The sequence below is a fragment of the Coregonus lavaretus genome (genome assembly GCF_964263955.1).
Source record: "Coregonus lavaretus genome assembly, chromosome: 30".
NCBI classification, from domain to species: domain Eukaryota; kingdom Metazoa; phylum Chordata; class Actinopteri; order Salmoniformes; family Salmonidae; genus Coregonus; species Coregonus lavaretus.
The window spans coordinates 19,750,884-19,777,069 of record NC_140017.1 but is presented as its reverse complement, the minus strand read 5'-3'; the positions used below and the strand labels follow the sequence as shown (position 1 = coordinate 19,777,069).

General features: G+C 42.3%; 1 protein-coding gene across 2 annotated transcripts; it reads right to left on the bottom strand.

The window, feature by feature from the left end:
* Positions 1-5,526: 5,526 nt before the first annotated feature.
* LOC311106282 (spartin-like) lies at positions 5,527-19,318 on the bottom strand. 2 transcript variants are annotated; one of them, XM_084148568.1, is made up of 9 exons: positions 19,234-19,318; positions 15,437-15,698; positions 14,137-14,957; positions 12,812-13,009; positions 10,328-10,481; positions 10,000-10,194; positions 9,530-9,688; positions 8,463-8,553; positions 5,527-7,862 (listed from the first exon to the last, which is right to left on the bottom strand). In XM_084148568.1, the coding sequence occupies exons 3-9, from the start codon at positions 14,953-14,955 to the stop codon at positions 7,799-7,801; spliced, it is 1,680 nt and encodes a 559-aa protein (XP_084004694.1). In that variant the 5' UTR covers positions 14,956-14,957; positions 15,437-15,698; positions 19,234-19,318; the 3' UTR covers positions 5,527-7,798. The 2 variants fall into 2 exon arrangements, with proteins under 2 accessions (XP_084004694.1, XP_084004693.1); XM_084148567.1 differs by having other exon boundaries at positions 5,527-7,258; positions 19,234-19,317.
* Between the last annotated feature and the right edge of the window lie 6,868 nt (positions 19,319-26,186).

The following is a 26,186-nucleotide window of genomic DNA, read 5'->3' as shown; positions in this document are numbered from 1 at the left end:
AATAAAGCTCCATGACTGGTGTTACAAGATGGAGTTCGTGTTGATGATTGATTGTACACAACGCAAGAAGAGTAATGTTACATAAGGAAATCAGTCAATTTAAATAAATTAATCAGGCCCTAATTTATTGGTTTTCCCATGACTTGACAGGAGAGCAGCCATGGGTGGGCCTGGGAGGGCATAGGCCCACCCACTGGGGAGCCAGGCCCAGCCAATCAGAAAGGGCTTTATTACAGACAGAAATACTCCTCAGTTTCATCAGCTGTCCAGGTGGAGGTCCTGGGCTGGCTTGGTTACATGTGGTCATGTTGGACTTACTGCTAAATTCTCTAAAACGATGTTGGAGGCGGTTTATGGTAGATAAATTAACATTAAATTTTCTAGCAACAGCTCTGGTGGACGTTCCTGCAGTCAGCATGCCAATTGCACGCTCCATCAAACCTTGAGACATCTGTGGCATTGTGTGGTGTGACAAAACTGCACATTTTCGAGTGGTCTTTTATTATCCCCAGTTTCTTGATATGCCACACCTGTTAGGTGGATGGATTATCTTGGCAAAATTGAAATGTTCACTAAAGGGGATGTAAACAAATGAATGTACAGAATTTGAGAGAAATAAGCTTTTTGTGTGTATAGAAAAATGCTGGGATCTGTTATTTCAGCTCATGAAACATGGGACCAACACTTCACATGTTGCATTTATATTTTTGTTCAGTATATATAAAACAAAGAAAAATCACGTTTTTGACTGCACTGGGCCTTTAAATTCTGTGAAAAAAAAAATATAAAAATATCAAACTGTCTCATTTGAAAAATGAATTCTGACTTGTTTGGTTCGGTGAGAAGCTCAAATATGAGATTACAGCATCTATGGACCCTCTCAACCTTCTCAGTGATAAGTGATGGACCGGTGGTGTGTGACATGTGTAGCCTATAATTTAATTTTGAGCAGAAGTTAATTCGCTCTGCTCTTTATCAAGAACACATCAGAAGATACAGGGTGGCTTTCAGCGCTCCAACTCACTGTAGCTAGCCATCTCTGTCTTGATCACAAATTGACAAAAACACGCAACTCAAATGTCAATCATTAACATAATATAGTGGTAGGTCTTAAACTTCAAAAAATTATAATACAGTGATATGACATTATGTGATTGAGGAGTAATACATCCTAATAATAATAGTAGCCCAATCAACACCCATTATGCATAAACAATTCAAATAAAACTTATTTCGATTGAATATGATTCAACTAATTTGAATGTGAATGAGCTCCTTTGCATTCAGGATAAATCACTTGGATAACACTTAAAAATGATCCTATTTCACTAACTTGATTTGATTGCCAGGTAATTTTGAGTGGTGTCTGCGTGAAAATGCTCCTTTACGATTGTTAAACACAAATGCATTGCACGCGGCCTCGACCTAATCAATAACGACTAATTGAATAGTGAACGCCTAAGGGAGACGATGTTCCGCTAACGCCATTAGGGGCGCAAACAGACAAAATGTTATAGAAAGCTTGTAGGTCCTACTTGACTAAAGATGGGCTTATTAAAAACGTATTTCTGATTAACATAATTTCAGAATATGACGTATTGCACTAAACCAAATATCTTTGGCCTATATTTCATCTAATGGGACTGTCGAGTCTGGCCTGGTTGCCAGTCTGTTCAGCTATTACATGCCACTCCTTGTACTCCGTGTCATTTGTCACATGACACGGAGTAGGAGTGGATTGTTACAGAGACTACAGTCGTGGTCAAAAGTTTTGAGAATGACACAAGTATTGGTCTTCACAAAGTTTGCTGCTTCAGTGTTTTTAGATATTTTTGTCAGATGTTACTATGGTATACTGAAGTATAATTACAAGCATTCCATAAGTGTCAAAGGCTTTTATTGACAATTACATTAAGTTTATGCAAAGAGTCAGTATTTGCAGTGTTGACCCTTCTTTTTCAAGACCTCTGCAATCCGCCCTGGCATGCTGTCAATTAACTTCTGGGCCACATCCTGACTGATGGCAGCCCATTCTTGCATAATCAATGCTTGGAGTTTGTCAGAATTTGTGGGTTTTTGTTTGTCCACCCACCTCTTGAGGATTGACCACAAGTTCTCAATGGGATTAAGGTCTGGGGAGTTTCCTGGCCATGGACGCAAAATGTCGATGTTTTGTTCCTCGAGCCACTTAGTTATCACTTTTGCCTTATGGCAAGGTGCTCCATTATGCTGGAAAAGGCATTGTTCGTCACCAAACTGTTCTTGGATGGTTGGGAGAAGTTGCTCTCGGACGATGTGTTGGTACCATTCTTTATTCATGGCTGTGTTCTTAGGCAAAATTGTGAGTGAGCCCACTCCCTAGGCTGAGAAGCAACCCCACACATGAATGGTCTCAGGATGCTTTACTGTTGGCATGACACAGGACTGATGGTAGCGCTCACCTTGTCTTCTCCAGACAAGCTTTTTTCCGGATGCCCCAAACAATCGGAAAGGGGATTCATCAGAGAAAATGACTTTACCCCAGTCCTCAGCAGTCCAATCCCTGTACCTTTTGCAGAATATCAGTCTGTCCCTGATGTTTTTTCTGGAGAGAAGTGGCTTCCTCGCTGCCCTTCTTGACACCAGGCCATCCTCCAAAAGTCTTCGCCTCACTGTGCGTGCAGATGCACTCACACCTGCCTGCTGCCATTCCTGAGCAAGCTCTGCACTGGTGGTGCCCCGATCCAACAGCTGAATCAACTTTAGCAGACGGTCCTGGCGCTTGCTGGACTTTCTTGGGCGCCCTGAAGTCTTCTTCACAACAATTGAACCTCTCTCCTTGAAGTTCTTGATGATCCGATAAATGGTTGATTTAGGTGCAATCTTACTAGCAGCAATATCCTTGCCTGTGAAGCCCTTTTTGTGCAACACAATGATGACGGCACGTGTTTCCTTGCAGGTAACCATGGTTAACAGAGGAACAACAATGATTTCAAGCACCACCCTCCTTTTAAAGCTTCCAGTCTGTTATTCTAACTCAATCAGCATGACAGAGTGATCTCCAGCCTTGTCCTTGTCAACACTCTCACCTGTGTTAACGAGAGAATCACTGACATGATGTCAGCTGGTCCTTTTGTGGCAGGGCTGAAATGCAGTGGAAATGTTTTTTGGGGATTAAGTTCATTTTCATGGCAAAGAGGGACTTTGCAATGAATTGCAATTCATCTGGTCACTCTTCATAACATTCTGGAGTATATGCAAATTGCCATCATAAAAACTGAGGCAGCAGACTATGTGAAAATTTATATTTGTGTCATTCTCAAAACTTTTGACCACGACTGTATGTCGAGTCTATGCTCAAACCAATGATATACAACTCATTATTCAATAGCATTTTAATTACATATCGGATATTTGGTTTATCATCAGACCATTTGTTCACATAGGGCCACAGAAGCACAGAGCCATTATTCGGAAAATCACAACCACTTTGTGAGAATGCTGATGTGTATTCAATGCCTGCATGATATTTCAAGTTCACACAGAAAGACAGTCTGCCTTCACTTAACCCTGAAGGGGAAATATTACTGAAGACAATTCATATTGAATAAACATCAACATCAGCCCAAGGTAAATTATGAATGGTAGACAGCATTACAAGTTAAATACAGTATGTTGAGAACATAACATGTACAGAGACACTGATCTTAAACACACACTCAAACCTTCCACATACTTACAAATTGTGCTGAAACAGTTGATGTATTTATGTCTAATTCTGCCATCATCATTTGTTCCAGATGTCATTGTTAAAAACAAGAGAAGAAAAAAAAACAATTGTCCAAATGTTAAGGACATTGTTTGAATATAATTTTCTTTACATCACATGAAATAAAAAAAAGTTTGTCCTTTCATAGAAAATTAATATCAGAGCTTTAAAAAGTACAATGAGATACCAAGATGAAATGAGAGGATATAGCTTCTCAAAGATAATGAACTGGACCACAGGACGATACAGTTGTGTGGGCTTGCTATCTGTAAGGTGGATGTATTGGCCTATGGTTACAGTAGCATACAGATTTAAGATTAGTAGTAACTAGTTAAGGCATACTAAGCAAACCATGGACATTCTTAAACCAGTTCAAAACTCCTCTGCTTCTATGCTTGGATTGATTCTTTCCTCTGCATTACAAAGAAGTCATATGACAAGAGTATACAGTGGCTTGCGAAAGTATTCACCCCCCTTGGCATATTTCCTATTTTGTTGCCTTACAACCTGGAATTAAAAATTGATTTTTGGGGGGTTTGTATCATTTGATTTACACAACATGCCCACCACTTTCAAGATGCAAAATATTTTTTTGTGTGAAACAAACAAGAAATAAGACGACAAAAAAACAGAACTTGAGCGTGCATAACTATCCCCCCCCCCCATTCTTCAAGGCAAAACTGCTCCAGCTCCTTCAAGATGGATGGGTTCCGCTGGTGTACAGCAATCTTTAAGTCATACCACAGATTCTCAATTGGATTGAGGTCTGGGCTTTGACTAGGCCATTCCAAGACATTTAAATGTTTCCCCTTAAACCACTCGAGTGTTGCTTTAGCAGTATGCCTATGGTCATTGTACTGCTGGAAGGTGAACCGCCGTCCCAGTCTCAAATCTCTGGAAGACTGAAACAGGTTTCCCTCAAGAATTTCCCTGTATTTAGTGCCATTCATCATTCCTTCAATTCTGACCAGTTTCCCAGTCCCTGCCGATGGAAAAACATCCCCACAGCATGATGCTGCCACCACCATGCTTCACTGCGGGGATGGTGTTCTCGGGGTGATGAGAGGTGTTGGGTTCGCGCCAGACATAGCGTTTTCCTTGATGGCCAAAAATATCAATTTTAGTCTCATCTGACCAGAGTACCTTCTTCCATCTTTGGGGAGTCTCCCACATGCCTTTTGGCGAACACCAAACGTGTTTGCTTATTTTTTTCTTTAAACAATGGCTTTTTCTAGCCACTCTTCCGTAAAGCCCAGCTCTGTGTAGTGTACGGCTTAAAGTGGTCCTATGGACAGATACTCCAATCTCCGCTGTGGAGCTTTGCAGCTCCTTCAGGGTTATCTTTGGTGTCTTTGTTGCCTCTCTGATTAATGCCCTCCTTGCCTGATCCGTGAGTTTTGGTGGGCGGCCCTCTCTTGGCAGGTTTGTTGTGGTGCCATATTCTTTCAATTTTTTAAATAATGGATTTAATTGTGCTCCGTGGGCTGTTCAAAGTTTCGGATATTTTTTTATAACCCAACCCTTATCTGTACTTCTCCACAACTTTGTCCCTGACCTGTTTGGAGAGCTCCTTGGTCTTCATGGTGCCGCTTGCTTGATGGTGCCCCTTGCTTAGTGGTGTTGCAGACTCTGGGGCCTTTCAGAACAGGTGTATATATACTGAGATCATGTGACAGATCATGTAACGCTTAGATTGCACACAGGTGGACTTTATTTAACTAATTATGGTAATTGGTTGCACCAGATCTTATTAAGGGGGTGAATACATATGCACGCACCACTTTTCAGTTATTTATTTTTTAGAATTGTTTGAAACAAGTTATTTTTTTCATTCCACTTCCCAATTTGGACTATTTTGTGTATGTCCATTACATGAAACCCAAATAAAAATCCATTTAAATTACAGGTTGGAAAAATAGGAAAAACGCCAAGGGGGATGAATACTTTTGCAAGGCAGTAGAGACCCTTGTTCAATCTTATGCAGTACCCTCAACAGCTATACAAACTACATTTATTCCTGTGCATGCTTGGTTTTTGTCTTGTTTCACACATGAACATTATTTAATTGATTAAATGAACCCAAACATGTATTCTTATAGCACATAGTTATCATGCTGATGGGTTTCTTCCCCCCTATACACCTTGACTTTCAGATAAGGGTTGCACATTTCCTGTAACTTTTGCAAAATTCCCAGGTTTTCCAGAAATTCCTTTTGGAAGATTCCAGGAATCAGGAGGAAATTAATCTTGAAACACAGAACGAATGCTGGCCTCGGGTTATGGATGGGGGAAGTGACTAGGCGGGAATAAGCAGAAAATCCAGATTCCTCCAACCAGAATTTCTGGAAAACCTGGGGATTTTGGGACAGTTACCGGAATTGTGCAACCTCGCCTCAGATACACCTTTACCTCCAGATTGACTGAACTGTGGACAGTGTTACTACAGTACTACTGCAGTAATACTACTACAGTAATACTACTACTCTTACTACAGTATCACTACAATAGGTCATCAGCAGTAGTCTTGAAACAGACAACTGTTCCATCTGATTTTTTTTTTAATAATCCTGTTTTCAGTTTATATTTGTATCGCATACCTGACTTATTAAATTCCAGCGTCTTCTTCTCACCAACATTTCACACAAATAATTTAGCAATTGTACATCAGCCTACCTACATACAATGTCCATCTTAGTTATTATTATATTTATCACATTATTATAATGTCATTATACCGTTCATTATGAAGATTAGTGCGCTTAACAGTTTCAAAACCTAGTAACATATCTATAGGCTATTAGTCAACTAGTATGCAAATATAAAATATGTATTGTAAATAAATAATTCACATATAGATAGATTTCTTTATAGAAGAATACAAATTGTGTGTTAATTAAGGCTCTAAAGGAGAGAGAGGAGGACATGGGTGTGCCCCAAATGGCACCCCATTCCCTTTGTAGTGCACTATATCGGGAATAGGGTGCCATTTGGGATACAGTCCTAGCCTTTACCCTCTAGGCACTTGGGTAGATCTGAAAGAATAGGATATGTTTAATCAATATGGTAGTACCTCAGCCTTTCCCTATGACAGACTTGGCAGGTAGAAGTTTTGCCTCACACCTATCCAGTCCTCTCATTTCTACACCAGTGCTCTGTGGGTAGAGGTTAGGGCAAGTGTCATGGGGCTAGGGGTTGACTGTGTCCCAAATCGCACCCTATTCTCTATATCTTTCTCTGGTCAAAAGTAGTGACTATTTAGGGTATAGGCTGCCATTTGGGACGTAAAACTTGTTCCTGGATGGGGCCTATTTGTCCCGTTTCTCCACTTGTTTCTGGTTAGTGTTAGGGTCCTGTAGCTGGTAGTCATCCAGGATGGCCACGGCCGTCTGTTTGCCAGTCTTCTTCACCGCAGCTTTGATGCCCAGGTTGTCAATGTTGAAGGCGGTGACGCCCATGTTAATGGCGGAGTTCACAGCATGGTCTGTGGCCTGGCCGGCTGCCGCCCCATACCTTATAATCAATCACACACAACCAACTGGTGAGAGGGGGAGGGCTGGGAGGTGGAGGGTTGGGGGCAGGAGGATGGAGGGCAATAATAGGGAACAGCAAGGACAGCAACAACATGCAACTAGGATTAAAGCCACCACCCATGCAGAGCATGAATTCAACAGAATTCTGTTGTTATCTGACTATTCAGTAATCTGTAAATATACAACTAAATTATATTGTGGGGCTGGTGATTGCACTTATTTCTACATATAATACACATCAATTCAATAAGTGCATCAATTCATACTATGATTATGTATTAGGAATAGTTATATTATTTTCAATGAAGTCAGGAAAAAGAGTTGGTTAGTTAGAAACCAGAGAAATCAGTGTAAGCTACATGTTGAATTACGGGTGTATAGCCGAGTAGGATAGAAGAGTAGCTCATGTTAGAGAGTAGAGGTGAATCCAGCAGCTTTACATTCAGACCACCCAGAAACAGAGGCTAAGCCTTGGCCATGCTGCTCATTATTATAAAGGAGGGTTCATTAAAGTCTGGCTTTAAGAGAAAATACATGTCTTCTTGTCATTAGGAGGGTCTAAGATGTTTTGTAGACCCCTAAATCTGAAAAATAAGTGGAAGAGGGAAATGTACAGTAAGTGCTTGCTTGTTTTTGCTTATAAAACACAAGTGAGTGTTTGCAAGATACACTGCAAAAATCTGGTTTAGCAAAACCTGGTCTAGAAAGCAAAAGAACAGACATACACATCAGAGCTAGGTGGACAGGAGCAAATGTAAACAGACAAGCAAGTAGTACTGCCATTCACACATGGTGAATGAGCCGAGCACAGAACACATTCGGCAGGTAGCCTAGTGGTTAGAGCGTTGGGCCAGTAACCGAACGGTCGCTAGTTCGAATACCCGACAAGGTGAAAAATCTGTTGACATGTCCTTGAGCAAGGCACTTAACCCTAATTTACTCCAGGGGTGCCGTACTACTATGGCTGACCCTGTAAAACAACACACTGCACCTATCCGGTGTATGTGACAATACAACATTTATTTTGACATGGCTGCGTCTCAAATGGCACCCTATTCCCTATATAGTGCACTACCTTTGACCAGGACCCATAGGCTCATCGGATGCCATTTGAGACGCAGCCATGTTGAATGAGAAGAGCACAGACAACACATGTTGGTTGAAGTGTACAGAGAAAGACCTACTTATGCTTGACAGTGTTGACGGTTTCTGAGGCAACAGAGACGGTGATGTTCTTTGCTGCTACTTCCAAGCCGGTCCACATGGTAGCGAAGCCTTCAGGTAGAAACACACAGGAACCACAACAACAACTAGACACTTGGTAGAATAGGGGGTACATAATCCACGTGAACCATCCTTAAGGACAAGACAGACCAATACGAATGGTGGCCATGCGTAGTGGGTGGCCGTCCTATTGCCTCTGACCACCGAACATCGGCAGTCATTATCTATTAATTTCCTGTCGATTCTACATTCTACGTTGAATCTCCACCGTTTGTTGACACCCAGCAGGTGATCTACTGCTCACGGCCAACGTTTGTGTTGTTCTGTCTTGTCCTATACAATGACTAGCCTAGTGACTATAACAACCACAACAGTGACAACGCAGGAGTGGCTTCGGGACAAGTCTCTGAATGACCTTGAGTGGCCCAGCCAGACCCTGGGCTTGAACCCGATCGGACATCTCTGGAGAGACCTGAAAATAACTGTGCAGCAACGCTCCCCATTCAACCTGACAGAGCTTGAGAGGATCCGCAGAGGAGAATGGAAGAAATTCCTAAAATACAGGTGTGCCAAGCTTGTAGCGTCATACCCAAGAAGACGCAAGGCTGTAATCGCTGCCAAAGGTGCTTCAACAAAGTACTGAGTAAATGGTCTCAATATTTATGTAAATGTGATACTTCCGTTTTTTGTGTGTTTTTTTGCTAAAATTGATAAAAAACCTGTTTTTGCTTTGTCATTATGGGGTATTGTGTGTAAATTGATGAGAATTTTTTAAAAAGAATCAATTTTAGAATAAGGCTGTAATGTAACAAAATGTTGAAAAAGTCAAGGGGTCTGAATACTTTCCGAATGCATTGTACACCTGAAATCTGCAAAAACGCATCAGGCAGAGAGATACGTTCATTATTCTATTACTATTATTCTATTACTATTCCTTGAACCATACGGCCAACGTTTGTTGTTCTGTCTTGTCCTATACAATGAATAGCCTAGTGACTATAACAACCACAACAGTGACTATGTGTACCTTGAACTCCGCTGGCAGCCACCACCATGGCTCCATCGATGTTGGATCGTCCATCTTTGTCTTTCTTCATGGACTCCGGGACCAACTTGCCTCCATGTTTCTTCACATGGGGAGCCAGCTCTCTCCCCACACATCCTGCCACCATACACACACCGTCCACTACAAACACAACACACACCCGATCATAACATAATCCACACCCCGTCATAACACAACACACCGTTCACTACAAACAACACACACCTGATCATAACACAATACACACCCCGTCATAACACAACACACACACACCACCATACACTACTAACACTACACACAATGCACCCATCCACAACCAATCAGGCAGTCAGCTCCTTCCAACACCAGAACCAATCAGACAGTCAGCTCCTTCCAACACCAGAACCAATCAGACAGTCAGCTCCTTCCAACACCAGAACAAAATCAGAGTCAGACACTCAGCTGCTTCTCACCCAGGAACTGGCTGACACGGACAGCGCCCCCGGTGGCCTGTTTGGCTACATGCAATCCCTTGGAGACAGAGGGGCTGACATGGGCTGGCTTGTCCTCGGGGGTGATGTGCTCCCGCAGTTTGGACGCCCCCTTGTGGATGGCTATGCCAGTGAACTCAGCTCCCTTCACCAGGCCCCAGCTCAGCCACGATGCCCCTGGATCGAAAAAACACAGTATATGTCAGTAAGTGATACACAGCATACAACCTTAACCCTAACCCCTACAGCCTCGGGTTAGGATGCCATTGGTTAGGGTTAGCGTTGTAGGGGTTAGGGCCCTGGGTCTGACCTGTGAGGATGCCGCTGGCCACCTTCTCGCTCCACTCTGGCAGGTTCTTCTCCTCCTCCTCCTCCTCTCCTGCTGCTGGGGCCTCCTCTTCCTCGGGGGGAGCGATGGACACCTTCTGGCTCAGGTTGATGCTGTCTGCTGCCTCATCTGGAGCCTGGAGCAGTAGGACTTGTATTAATATGGTGTTTTGCAACAGTGGTTTTATGACACCTGCTGGTGCATATGTACAGCATTGGCAGAATAACATTAAAGTTTGATTAACTATGCCTCGCTGTCATGGTCCTCTCTGTTTTCTGTAACTTACAACTATTACAGGACTAGTTAGCCTAGCTGGAGCCTAGCAGTCCCTGCCTCATAGTAACCTCCTGATAACCTCCTGGTAACCTTAAGTGCCTTACCCTAACTCTCATAGTAACCTCCTAGTAGTAGCCTCCTGCTACCGCTACCCTCTCCTCCCTCTATCCCCATCCTGATCACAATGATTAATTCTTCTCTAAACAAAGACATAGTCACCAGACACGTTTCAGATGTCCCCTTGCTTGAGGAAAACAGACAGAGGGGCATTGTTCTAATACCATCATTGCTATTCTCAACAAGACACAACCTCCTAAATGTACATATATGCTCATGAAAAGCCTACTTGCTTATTGGATTCCATCCCAGAAGCAGCTGTCCATGTGACAGGTAGTTTGTCAACAACAACATGCCATCAGTTAGAATCCTATTTCTCGGTGACAGAACCACCGTCTGACTCCATTACTGTAGTGACTACTGAGGCTGTGTTGTGTTCTAGCCAGATAAGAGCATTAGCTCTTGCCCATTGTTCTAAATTCCCTAACTGCGGAGGCTAGGTGTATTCAGGGAGCAAGCAGTGCAGTAGAGCCTTCAGTGTTCTGGAATAACATCAGAAACATGGACCAATCAGACGGAGTCAGAGAGGCTAGAGAGCAGAATAGCTCATGGTAATCTACTACTGTACTAAATCTAGGCCAAATGGCACACTATTCCATATGTTGTGCACTATTTTGACCAGGCTCTGGTCAAAGGTAGGACACTATGAAGGAAATAGGGTTCCATTTTGGGCCAAATCCCTAATTTGAACCTTACATTCCACTGGGATCATTGACAGGGATATAAGAAAACAAAGAACAATGCTTGGAAATGACTTCAAACTGTCACTGTTTCTGAACTGCTGATTAAGAATGGATGTAGGCAACCCTGTCATTCTTTTTATCCAGGGTCCATAACCTTCTGCACAAGGACACTTGTCATGGTGTGGTATTGCTTTGGTACCTTTAACACATCTTTCAATGACACAAATACAGTGCATTCGGAAAATATTCAGACCTCTTGACCTTTTCCACATTTTGTTACGTTACAGCCTTTATTTACATAAGTATTCAGACCCTTTACTATGAGACTCAAAATTGAGCTCAGTTGCATCCTGTTTCCATTGATCATCCTTGAGATGTTTCTATAACTTGATTGGAGTCCACCTGTGGTAAATTCAATTGATTGGACATGATTTGGAAAGGAACACACCTGTCTATATACATTCTCTGGTCTGATGAAACCAAGATTGAACTCGTTGGCCTGAATGCCAAGTGTCACGTCTGGAGGAAACCTGGCACCATCCCTACGGTGAAGCATGGTAGTGGCAGTATCATGCTGTGGGGATGTTTTTCAGCGGCAGGGACTGGGAGACTAGTCAGGATCGAGGGAAAGATGAACGGAGCAAAGTACAGAGAGAACCTTGATGAAAACCTGCTCCAGAGCGCGCAGGACCTCAGACTGGGGGAAAGGTTCACCTTCCAACAGGACAACAACTCTAAGCACACAGCCAAGACAACGCAGGAGTGGCTTCGGGACAAGTCTCTGAATGTCCTTGAGTGGCCCAGCCAGACCGCGGGCTTGAACCCGAACGGACATCTCTGGAGAGACCTGAAAATAACAGTGCAGCAACGCTCCCCATTCAACCTGACAGAGCTTGAGAGGATCCGCAGAGAAGAATGGAAGAAATTCCTCAAATACAGGTGTGCCAAGCTTGTAGCGTCATACCCAAGAAGACGCAAGGCTGTAATCACTGCCAAAGGTGCTTCAACAAAGTACTGAGTAAATTATTTTAATTTTTTTTGATAAAATTGAAAAAAAACTGTTTTTGCTATGTCATTATGGGGTTTTGTGTGTAGATTGATGAGGGAATTAAAAAAATTAAAAATAGAATAAGGCTGTAATGTAACAAAATGTGGAAAAAGTCAAGGGGTCTGAATACTTTTCGAATGCATTGTACACCTGAAATCTGCAAAAACGCATCAGGCAGAGAGATACGTTAATTATTCTATTACTATTATTATATTACTATTCCTTGGACCATACGGCCAACCAGCCGACCACCAGACACCTTCATATGGGCCAGTCAGAGAGCAGCACCCTATGGGCCCTGGTCAAATGTAGTGCATTTGAGACGCACCCTCAGCAGCTCACCTGCACCCTAAGGTCTGTCATCTGGGACAGCAGGTCCTGGAACAGTTGTCTGTCTTCTGCAGGCAGTTCAGAGGACAGCACAACGCCCACGTAGGACCCCGGGGCGGAAGCCATCATGTCCGGGAACATGAACACCCCTGTGTTACACAGCAGGACGGGGGAATCAGTGGCCATCAGCGGGTACAGCCAATCACAAACCTGGAATACATGAACAGTATAATCCATCACACACCTGGAACACATCAACAGTACAGCCAATCACACAGGACAGTATAGGGAGTTTATATGGAACGACTGTGAAATTCCACAATGACGAGTCGACCCCAACACTATGATACAGTACTGTTAACCCACTGTGAAGACAAACACATTAAGTGGGCTGTTACTATCTCTGACACTCCCACATAGCCATACAGCTGTTGATTACATACAGGCCTTGGTGAAACATTTATAAGAGTTGTATTATTTCCATCTCCTTATCTTATCACCAGTCTCAGTACATGTTTACACACATGGGGACAGTATTACTAAGGAGGGGACAACCTTGTCCACTGTGCTACTCACTGCAGACAAACAGAGGGGGCTATGTGTTATCAATCTCCAGCTCTGTTCAAAGACTAGTGGTGCTGGTGTAATATTATGTTCATGTGGCAGGCAGCAGACAGACAGCAGCGTAGAGCCAGAGGTTATCTTGTCATGACACCACGGGAACAAGGAAACCAAAGAGGGAAACCATCCGTCTATAATCTGTATCAACTAGGCCTACATTACTACATTCATCAAAACACAGGGAAGATTCAACACCCTGTCTGTCTCTCTGCTGTAACTAGTTGTGACACAGATCTCTGAACCTGACATGATGGCCACTGGGGTTTTCCCACCATGACATCATAGAGAACTCCTGCCTGGGATTAGGGCCACAGTCACTGATCACATGATGCAGGACACAGATCATTAGCTGGCTGCAGTGCTACTGCTAGCCTATCCCACATACACACGAGCCCAACCCTATTCTAAACACCAACCCCCCCCCCCCCCCCCCACACACACACACACACACACACACACACACAGCCTTCTCTGTATGACAGGAGGGAGTTTATGAGTAGAGGCAGAGCAAACCATTGATGATGAAATCGTGTTAGAGTGCACAACAGATACAGAGAGGTCAAGAAAACAGATTCCAAGAACCCTGTGATTTCATCATAAACTGAAATGCTGAATACAATAAGTGTTTACACTATTATAAGGGCACTGTAAATGGCAACACACACAGTAGACTGTGACTAGAATTCATCACCCCATTCCCCCCACATCCCTCTTACCTGCAGGAAGGCTGGGGGGCGGTTGGGGACTCTCTCTGACTGCTGGCTGGTGAACTTGACCATCCGCAGGTACCCTGGGTAGGAGGGAGCGCTGACCTGGCCGTCAGGTGTGACAAAGAATATCTGCACCCCATGAGACAGGAAGAAGAGTTCCTCTCCATCCTCCCCCAGGCTCTGAGGAGAGGGGGGAGAGGGGGACATGTGGTTGTAAAACTCCTCTCCCACCAGTGACATCTCTCCAGACTCTGTCCCGTAGGAGATAGTCAGGTGGCCGTCAGCCGCCTGGGAGGAGTAGGCTGGGGGCCGCTCGCCAGGCACCGCAGGCTGTCTAGTGGGAGAAAGAGGCAGGGAGGAAGACACACTGCCTCCCACAGCTCCAGCCTGGCAGTTAGTCATCAGCAGCATGGGTGGAGATGGCCGCTCTGGTTTCTCCTTCTCCAGTTTGGGGTAGAGGTTAGAGTTAGAGGCTGTTCCAGGGACTCCATTAGAGGCATCTAGAGGGGGTGGGAGCTCAGGGTCTGGGCTGGTCTCTAGGACTGCCAATCGAGTGGTGATGTTGTTCAGAGTCTCCTGCATCTTGTGCTGCATCTGGCGGGCTGACTCCCAGGAGCTGCCCACACACTCGTGCCCCTGTGAGGGCACGCTGATGGCCCTGAGGAGGTGCTGGCGCCCCTGTCTGTACTCGGCCAGGGCCTGGGCCTTGTGGCCAGATTCATCCTCTGTCAGGCCCCTGTTAATGCACTCAAAGGCCTTCTCATAGCCGTCTTTGATCACCTGCAGCCTGGCTCTGTCAAAGGCATCTTGATTGGCTTCCTCCATGCCTGCCAAGAAGACGAGAAAATACATCCATCTGATGAGATATTATCTCTTCAAGGATCTGTTCATACCACAAGTAGCAACCTAGCTGGCAAAGGTTCAATGATAATAATTAATTATCAATAGCTAGCTAAATAGGAAAAAATCAAGGAAGCAATAGTTGAGAATCTCATTTACAGTTAACTATTTAGCTAGTTAGCATAGCTCGTTACAATAATTTTGCATAAGGAGGCTGGCAGGCAAAGGCAAACATTACCATTACTGTAACTACCTAGCTAGATTTGTAACGACAAACAAGTACTGTATCTCATGAGTTATCAGGCAATAACATCTAGCTCCTCTGCTCGTATAGCAAGCAAGCCAATTAGTTAGCTAGCAGTGTGTACTTTACTCTTCCGGTGTCGCTAGCTAGCTAGCTATCATGAAAATAAACAGAAACTTGAGACATTTTGTCAATCAAAAGCCATCTAATCTGATACATTACCCGCTAACGTTAGACGACAAGCTCCTGTCAAGTGAATGAGGCAATCAACGTCTGACGTCTGTCTTTTTAGCTGTCTGAGCTAGATTTCAGGCTTTGCTGGCAAGAGAAGGCTGTCAGCTGTCATGCGCCTCCAACAACCATGTTTGGATAATCAACAAAAGAAAACGTAGCAAGAAGAGATCCCCGACCCCAAAGAGTTGAACTGGTGGAACTCTGGAACAGTTTGTAATCTTCTCTGTTTACACATCTTTTCTACGGCACCCTACGAGAGACAAACAGTTCAAAGTCATAAAGTAAGTCACGATAAGACTGATGAGAGCCAGATGAGAGCGATGTTGCTCTTTCCTAACCCTTGCCTGACAAGGGCTACAGAGTTTTCCCCTTTGCCCCAGCCAGACAAAGTGAAAGCAAAGACAGAATCTGATAGGGGCATGGCTGCGGGAAGTAGGGGTGCCCCCAGAAGAAAAAATATATATACACAGTACCAGTCAAAAGTTTGGACCTACTCATTCAAGGGTTTTTCTTTATTTTTACTATTTTCTACATTGTAGAATAATAGTGAAGACATCAAAACTATGAAATAACACATATGGAATCATGTAGTAACCAAAAAAATAGATCTTATATTTGAGATTATTCAAGGTAGCCACCCTTTGCCTTGATGACAGCTTTGCACAGCTTGGAATTCTCTCAACCAGCTTCATGAGGTAGTCACCTGGAATGCTTTTCCAACAGACTTAAAGGAGTTCCCACATATGCTGAGCACTTGTTGGCTGCTTTTCCTTCACTCTGCGGTCCAACTCATCCCAAACAATCTCAATTGGGTTGAGGTCAGGTGATTGTGGAGGCCAGGTCATCTGACGCAGCACTCCATCACTCTCCTTCTTGGTCAAATAGCCCTTCCACAGCCTGGAGGTGTGTTTTGGGTCATTGTTCTGTTGAAAAACAAATGATAGTCCCACTAAGCGCAAACCAGATAATATAATAATATATATAATATGCCATTTAGCAGACGCTTTTATCCAAAGCGACTTACAGTCATGTGTGCATACATTTTTACGTATGGGTGGTCCCGGGGATCGAACCCACTACCCTGGCGTTACAAGCGCCATGCTCTACCAATTGAGCTACAGAGGACCACGGGATGGAGTATTGCTGCAGAATGCTGTGGTAGCCATGCTGGTTAAGTGTGCCTTGAATTCTAAATAAATCACAGACAGTGTCACCAGCAAAGCACCCCCACACCATCATACCTCCTCCTCCATGCTTCACGGTGGGAACCACACATGCAGAGATCACCCGTTCACCTACTCTGCGTCTCACAAAGATACGGCAGTTGGAACCAAAAATCTCAAATTTGGACACATCAGACCAAAGGACAGATTTCCACCGGTCTAAGGTCCATTGCTTGTGTTTCTTGGCCCAAGCAAGTCTTCTCCTTATTGGTGTCCTTTAGCAGTGGTTTCTTTGCAGCAATTCGACCATGCAGGCCTGATTCAATCAGTTTCCTCTGAACAGTTGATGTAGAGATGTGTCTGTTACTTGAACTCTGTGAAGCATTTATTTGGGCTGCAATCTGAGGTGCAGTTAATTGCCGATTTCTGAGGCTGGTAACTTAATGAACCTATCCTCTGCAGCAGAGGTAACTCTGGGTCTTCCTTTCCTGTGGCGGTCCTCATGAGAGCCAGTTTCATCATAGCGCTTGATGGTTTTTGCGACTGCACTTGAAGAAACTTTAAAAGTTCTTGACATTTTCCGGATTGACTGACTTTCATGTCTTAAAGTAATGATGTACTGTCGTTTGTCTTTGCTTATTTGAGCTGTTCTTGTCATAATATGGACTTGGTCTTTTACCAAATAGGGCTATCTTCTGTAAACAACCCCTGCCTTGTCACAACAAAACTGATTGGCTCAAACACATTAAGAAGGAAATAAATTCCACAAATTAACTTTTAACAAGGCACATCTGTTAATTTAAATGCATTCCAGGTGACTACCTCATGAAGCTGGTTGAGTGAATGCCAAGAGTGCTCAAAGCTGTCATCAAGGAAAAGGGTGGCTACTTTGAAGAATCTCAAATATAAAATATATTTTGATTTGTTTAACACTTTTTTGGTTACTACATGATTCCATATGTGTTATTTCATAGTTTTGATGTCTTCACTATTATTCTACAATGTAGAAAATTGTAAAAATAAAGAAAAACCCTTGAATGAGTAGGTGTGTCCAAACTTTTGATGGGTACTGTATATATAAAAAAATATATATTTTAGGGGGGTATTTTGCTCCCCTCTCTGCTGAGGAGTATTTTTCTCCGCTCATACAGGAGTAAAAAAGGCCTAGTGCACTAATTTGGTGCACAAAAAAAAGTATTATACATTTTACATTAAAACATTTATTATTCTTTAATTGGGATTTATCAGGGGGTGCTGCAGGACCCTCAGCACCCCTCCTTCCCGCGGCTATGCATGAATTATTGAGTCATTGTTAGTTTTATACTTAAGACAAGATTGTTGTTAGCTTTACACACAAGACATGACTCTGCAGTTGTGCTGTATAATGTTTGAATTTTGTCTCTTGTATAATAAATTATATATATTAGTTTATACTGGATTAAGCGTACATTTTCATTAACTGTAATTTCATTAGTTATGTTCTAACACTCCCTCCATCTTGTGCCAATATCAGTTATTTTTAGGTCTTGGTTCCAATAGTTTATATATTTTTTTAATAGACTGTCAATTGGGTAGGCTCTCTGCAAGGGTTTGTATTTCTTACCTATCATATGAGTATCCTTTTCTGATTCAAATAGGATTCCCTCAACATTGCTCTGATGTCCAAAATATTTCAGATCGAAATGTCATGATATAAAACTTTCAAGTTGCATGAATTTGAAAAGGTCTACATTGGTCAGTCCAAAATTGCTTTTTAATTCTGTCATGGAAGTAATTGTATTTCCTATCACCAAGTCATTTACAGTTTCTATGCCTTTAGTTTTCCATGTGGGCTAATTTATCGTTGAATTCTGACAGCTTCTTTACATTAGCGGCAGGGCTCTAAACACATTATTTCCAGTGCCAAGTAAGACAACTGAGATGGTAGCCTATGAGTCAAAAACTCCGTTATTTCATCAAACATATCCAGGGATTGCATGATTGATATTTTGATGTGCAACCTGTCAAAATAAGATCCAGAATTATCCGAATTATTATCTTTGTGCATATTGGCCTAGGCTATAAACTATTATTCAACATGGACCCGATTCTGCCCCGAGTTAAGCGCGTATAAGGTCTAGCGAACCTAGCGGTTCCAAGTACTTAATTTTTTTCTGTTAGAAATAATACCATTCTCCATGCACTGTAATTTACAACTTGATAAGAGCTATTGATAAGAGCTAGGTAAATGAGTAATCCGTTTGGATAAGGGAATTGTAAATATAAATGACACTTGTTTTAGATATATTTTACCTTATAATCGCTGGAGACAAATGTGAAACCATTTATATGGCAGCAAACTGAAACATATCAACATATTTCCCACAGTAAAGTTTATAAAATGCAGTGCCATTGTGCAGAATTTAAATTGTACAGCCTTTTAACTTGCAGGGATAGGCATGTCTTAATTATAGGCTACCCGACTTTCTCTGTTTCCTATCTCTATCATGTTAAATATTAGCCACTATCAGTATTGACCATCAGTAGGCCTAATATCAACACATATTCAACTGCCAATTTACTGTTCCCTTCAGTTGGTATAACCTACATTATCATTCCATTTAATTACATTGTTTCATTTACCTTCATTTGCTTCCTCTATAAACGCTGTCACAGCCATGTGGTTGTTGCTGAGGATCATTAGTAACAGTTGATGATATAAAAAAAGACATGGCCGTTTGAACCCAACGCATGGCGCAATACTTGGCTGTGTCATCACACAGTGCCACCGCCCAGACCCTGCGGCAGTATAAAGTGACAAAGGGGGCAGTTGAATTCGGCAAGGGGGCAAAATCTTAGGGGGTTCGTGCATTGGAATTATGTTGAATTATGCTTATATAATCATGCTATACCACAATAAACATGAAGTTTAAATGCAGAGAATCTGAGATCATTGAGTGCTTTTGAAATCTGTAGCCTCTGTATCAGCACAAAGGACAGCTAGGCCGTTTTGGTAATGAATATAGGCTACAAGATAGATAGGGCAATTCACCTATTACAAACACCCTATGTGAATGCAGCCATACACACAGTTGTCTTACCAAAATAATGCTAACTAAATGCTGAAAGTAGTAGCCTAGTTATTAAAACATGGAAAGTCATGAGTTCAGCAACAGATTGTGATATGGCACAAGGCACTTCTGTGAATCACATTCGACCCACATAATCAATTAAGCAATGCCAGCCTACCATAAACACATTTCAAATAGTACAATTCCATTTACAGCACCGAAAACCAATAGGCTACCAAGAAAACCATAATAGAATGTAGCCTATCTATTTCTGTGATGAAACATACCGATATGTAGCTATAACCAGGGGCGTCACTTGGGTTCTTGCATTGGAATTATATTGAATTGCTTTTGACCAACAAGTGACAGGTTCAATTGCATGACCTCTCGCTGCACTCTATCAGCACCATGGATAGCGCCCTACACACAAAAGCAAGATTTTGATATAAATCAACCAGCGAGATTGTTTCAATCTTACCTTTTCAAAAGAGTTGCAGCTTCTTTGATGCTCTGTGGAAGTGACTGAGTGATCGATTATTCCATTCTCCCCTAAATCTTCTTGTAAGATCCCCCTCAAATGCCAGTTGGATTAGTTGAGTTTTCCTCAGGTGTAGCATGCCTCTTCTGTGCTGACTGAACATGTTTGTCAAAGTGGAAAATTAGTTCTTGAATGTAGCTGTGGACGCCCCAAAAGTCAGTCCATGTTTCAGTGCAGTAGGCACAGTCAGGATAGCGGAGAGAGGCCCAGAGAATCATTGCAGGATATCAAGAGAGGTCCATTTGTTCTCATTGGAGCCACAGCGGATGATTTCAGCCTGCAAAAACTGGCGAGTGACACTAAACACAGCTTCCACCAAATCTGTTTTGCTTAGATCCAGCAGTGCTTTCACCTTTTTCACATCTAAAGAGTCATGGCTCTCTGGGTCAAGTGCACACAGGGCCTCCACCAATTGGCTGTTTCGTTCGCTGTGTTCACTGAATCTTGAGTCTTACTTCTGTGTTGTATGAACGCATGTGTTTTTTCCCGCTTCTTATAGAAACCCAAAGGAGTCATACCTTACTGCCCAGTGGCTTTCCACAGCCCCCTTACACACACCGCAGCACACCCTGTCCATTGTGCTGACACAGCGCAGCAGAGATACATATCTTTTTTTGCGCCAACCTGTCACTCAATCATTTTTTTGCTATTTTTATATAGGAACATAAAACTAAAACTGAGGGTGCTAAAGTTTCAACTGAGGGGGCTAAGCCCCCTTTAGCCCCCTCGTGGAATCGGGCCCAGTATAGCCTACTATTGTACACTATTCTCCCTATTATAATTCTATGTACACTAATCTTCCAATATTACCATGGGTGAAAGAACTGAATGTGGCAATTTTCAGAATTAATCAAACCACCATTTTCTTTCGTGCGTAAAGGCTCTCCAAACCTGTTTTTTATGATTCATAAATACTTTTCTAACCCTAAATAATCTACAACATCAGAGTATTTTCAAATCTACCAATTGGTGCTGAAACAGAGACAAATATGCATATATTTAGATGGCTTTCTTTCATTGATCCCTAATATTCTGAACCCGCTCTCTCGATATATAACTAAAAGGTACACCATATTTAATGGGATGACTTAAGATAAATGTGAGAAAAACTACTGAGAAGTGCATAGGAAAGGCGTGCTTAAGAAAGGTGTAATTCTCTAAGTCGGAATCGGGCCCTATATGAGGAAGTGGGAACTCAAAACACATAGCTAGATTGCTAACTCTAAATATGATTGTGTTGCTAGATGTAGCATTAGGCATACTAGTAAAGTGGTGCCATGAACTCAATATTAACAGAAATTATATATTCACAGAAAGTTGTGAGTCACAGGCTGTGACTCTCCTCGCTGTAACTAACTAGTGCATGCAACAGTAGTTGCTTTGAACATTTAGACAACTGTCATAAGCTTGTGCTTATCAGAATGCATCTCTCCCTCCTCCCTGAGCACTGTTTGGAGAGTGAGAGTGGCTCGCTCACAGAGCAGCCAAAAGCGAAACAGGGTCATGCAGATACTTTCATAGTAGTAATCAACATAACGCATAAGCTATTACTTTTGACCAAATAATGGTTTTAGAACAATCTATAGGAACATTAGTCAAATCACTTCGGTATAAGAGGAAAGCAATGTCGCTGTCGGTAATTTACGGTTTATCATTCAAGCTCTATTTGGGAGACAGCAAATCTTACCATATTTTGCATTATTTAAAAATGATTAATTATGAGATGGGCCTGAGAGATGAGGGGGAGGAGCCTCTATAGCGCCGTTTGTAGGTAGACCATGGTTGCCTGGCTACCCAGACTCCTTGCTCCGGCCAAACTCTACGCCCCTCCCACGGATGTTAGCATCTCCCCGTCTGATTGGTCCAGAAACCTATGGGTTGGGCCAGAGCCAGAACACATGTGGGTAAAACCAGAGAGGAAAAGGCGAAGTGAGAGGGTTTATACTCTGCCCAAAATCTGTCCAGGTTAAGCAGATCATTAATTATTAAGCAAGTGAAGAGTTTTTCTATGAGGGGCAATGAGAGAGTGTCGAATTTAGTTCAACGTTTCATGTTTTTTTTGTCGTATGTACGGGTTACGCATGGTATACATCGTCCAACGAAATGCTTACTTGAGGTTCTTTCTCTCGACAATGCAACAACAATAAGAAATAATAAAATATATGAATATGAATATAAAGTAAATGGCTCAGTAGAATAGAATACATCTTTTAGCATAAGTATAATACAGGAAGGCACAATTTATAGTCCAATATTTACACGTGTATTGGGGAAGGGGGGGGTGGGGGGCAATGTATAAACTGAGACTAAGAGTCTGGTAGCAGCAGTTGTGATGTGTGTGTAGCATCAATGTACAGTTGAAGTCGGAAGTTTACATACACATAGGTTGGAGTCATTAAAACTCGTTTTTCAACCACTCCACAAATTTCTTGTTAACAAACTATAGTTTTGGCAAGTCGGTTAGGAGATCTACTTTGTGCATGACAAGTAATTTTTCCAACAATTGTTTACAGATTTATTTCACTTATAATTCACTGTCTCACAATTCCAGTGGGTCAGAAGTTTACACACACTGAGTTGACTATGCCTTTAAACAGCTTGGAAAATTCCAGAAAATGATGTCATGGCTTTAGAAGCTTCTGATAGGCTAATTGACATCATTTGAGTCAATTGGAGGTGTACCTGTGGATGTATTTCAAGGCCTACCTTCAAACTCAGTGCCTCTTTGGTTGACATCATGAGAAAATCAAAAGAAATCAGCCAAGACCTCCACAAGTCTGGTTCATCCTTAGGAGCAATTTCCAAATGCCTAAAGGTACCACATTCATCTGTACAAACAATAGTACGCAAGTATAAGTGCAAATCAATCCCAGAACAGCAGCAAAGGACCTTGTGAAGATGCTGGAGGAAACAGGTACATTTCTCCAAAAAGTACGATCTTTGTCCCCATGTGCAGTTGCAAACCGTATTCTGGCTTTTTTATGGCGGTTTTGGAGCAGTGGCTTCTTCCTTGCTGAGCGGCCTTTCAGGTTATGTCGATATAGGACTCGTTTTACTGTTGATATAGATATTTTTGTATATGTTTCCTCCAGCATCTTCACAAGGTCCTTCGCTGCTGTTCTGGGATTGATTTGCACTTTTCGCACCAAAGTACGTTCATCTTTAGGAGACAGAACGCGTCTCGTTCCTGAGCGGTATGACGGCTGCGTGGTCCCATGGTGTTTATACTTGCGTACTATTGTTTGTACAGATGAACGTGGTACCTTCCGGCGTTTGGAAATTGCTCCCAAGGATGAACCAGACTTGTGGAGGTCTACCATTTATTTTTCAGAGGTCTTGGCTTATTTATTTTGATTTTCCCATGATGTCAAGCAAAGAGGCACTAAGTTTGAAGGTAGGCCTTGAAATACATCCACAGGTACACCTCCCAATTGACTCAAATTATGTCAATTAGCCTATCAGAAGCTTCTAAACCATGACATCATCTTCTGGAATTTTCTAAGCTGTTTAAAGGCAGAGTTAACTTAGTGTATGTAAACTTCTGACCCACTGGAATTGTGATACAGTGAATTATAAGTGAAACTGTTGAGCTGAATAATTTAATGTGAATCGTCAGGCTAAGAGCATGGTGCTTGCAACGCCAGTAGAGTGGGTTCGATTCCTGGGACCACCCTTATGTAAAATGTATGCACGTATGACTGTAAGTCGCTTTGGATCAAAGCGTCTGCTAAATGGCATATATAGTATACACTGAGTATACCAAATATTAGGAACACCTTCTTAATATTGAGTTGCACCACCCCCTTTTGCCCTCAGAACAGCCTCAATTCATCGGGGCATGGACTCTACAAGGTGTCGAAAGCGTTCCACAGGGATGCTGTATGTGCATGATGTGAATCTTGCGTGCCTCTTGCTAGCTGCACTCAAATGGCGAGGGTCTGAAGTTCATTGGTTGAACTGGAATTGCTAGGGGGCTGGCCCACATAGGGGAAAATGTAGGGAAAATGGGGCAGCACAGCTTCGAGAAAAACTGTCGCTTTCAAACTAGGTATTTCCTGACTAATTGAGGTAAGACAGTAATTCTGTTCATATATTATGCATGTATGAACTACACATTGACACGCCAGCACAAAGCGGGAGGTTTAAAAAATACTTAATAGTTGCTAAAGTTCCGGAGCATGTCTTTAAGTGAAAATCACCATAAGTTTGCTGTCATTTTTCAGCGCACTGCCGTTTGCATTCTGCACGCGGTAATACAAATGCCACTGTAGAATACATTATACACAGAGTGTACAAAACATTAAGAACACCTTCCTAATATTGACTTGCACCCAATGTTCCCTCAATCTTCTTCCGGTACTAAGCAAATTTCAGGTCAAACTTGAATGTTGTGAAAATTCTGTGCAACTTCCGGAGCGCATTTACTGTGAACACTGAGGCTGTACCCGCTTTAAGTTACAGTTTTAATGGTGGCCAAGTAGGCTACTGTGGCTATTTGATCATAATGTAGGCCTACCAGAGTGGCCTACCATCAAAAACAATGGAAAGAAATGCATCCCATAACATTTTAACATGGAAATAGCTGTTCTATCATTCAGCCTACAGTAGCAGCCAATGTGTGGTGTTCAATGTAGGCCTACATTCCATGAGAGTTTTGAAAAAAACATGCGGGGCTTGACATTAACCTATTTATCCACTTGTCCTTCAGACAAGGAGGTGACTGAAAATGTTGTTGTGTTGTTTGATGCAAGAAACCACTTTACTAAATAAAATGATTTATTATTCCCATACCATTTTTACAGAGAATCAGAAACATTTTGCTACAATCTGCCTATTGGCTACTTGGCTTATTCAAGCGATCTCAAAATACAACACTGCCCCTTTAAGACAAAAAAAAGCTCTATACCAACTCACTTTTCAAAGAAATGTACACATTTTGTGCTCTTGTACTCCCCCATTGCTGATTACAAATGATATATAACTGGGCTAATAACTCACTAACTAGCAAAGGATATCAACAAATGTGCACACGTGGCTACATGCAGCTCTTGCTTTTATCTCAAAACAAGCGTATCTACTCACGAGCGCTCATGCTGTAAACGCAGTCCAGTTCAAAGTGAATGGCACTGAACCATATATGGAAATGGTCTATTTGCAATAGGCCTACTGCAGCTCTAATTGGCTATGCCGCACCGGTCTGTGTAGAGTACGGGCTGAGTTGTGCCTGTCAATGCAATAGAATCCTACTCCTATGCGTTCTGCCTACACCAAAATATCTTGCATAGTTAGTTTTGCATACTAAGTCTTGCATAATTTGATTTGTTTTGGTTGTTGCATTGCAATTCCCACAGTCAAGGGACACGTTGATAGTGTTAACTAAGGGGGAAAACTCTAGAAAGTTCAGGGAAGTTCAATCTCGTGCTTCTCTGCGCATGCTGATATTTATTCTACTTGGCAGTCTGGGGGCAGCTGCATACACAGGAAACTGTTGAGCGTGAAAACCCCAGCAGCGTTGCAGTTCTTGACACAAACCGGTGCGCCTGGCACATACTACTAGGGGTGTGCCGCCATACTTGTATTCGTAATCGTATCTGTAAATTGACAGTTGATAGTCAGATCGGATGATATTTGTGATCGGGAAAAAAGTGTTTTAATATGCCTCAATATACTGAACAAAAATATAAACGCAACTTGTAAAGTGTTGGTCCCATGTTTCATGAGCTGAAATAAAAGATCCCAGAAATGTTACATACATACAAAAAGCTTATTTCTCTCAAATGTTGTGCACAAATTTATTTACATCCCTGTTTACATCTCCTTTGCCAAGATAAACCATCCACCTAACAGGTGTGGCATATCAAGAAGATGATTAAACAGCATGATCATTACACAGGTGCCCCTTCTGCTGGGGACAATAAAAGGCCACTTTAAAATGTGCAGTTTTGTCACACAACACAATGCCACAGATGTCTCAAGTTTCGAGGGAG

Coding starts and splice junctions, on each gene's coding strand:
- LOC311106282 (XM_084148567.1), bottom strand. CDS start 14,955: ATGGAGGAAGCCAATCAAGATGCCTTTGACAGAGCCAGGCTGCAGGTG. Junction 10,482..12,811: donor TGACAGACCTTAGGGTGCAG/GTGAGCTGCTGA, acceptor CTACTGCTCCAG/GCTCCAGATGAGGCAGCAGA. Junction 8,554..9,529: donor GGCTGCCAGCGGAGTTCAAG/GTACACATAGTC, acceptor TTCTACCTGAAG/GCTTCGCTACCATGTGGACC.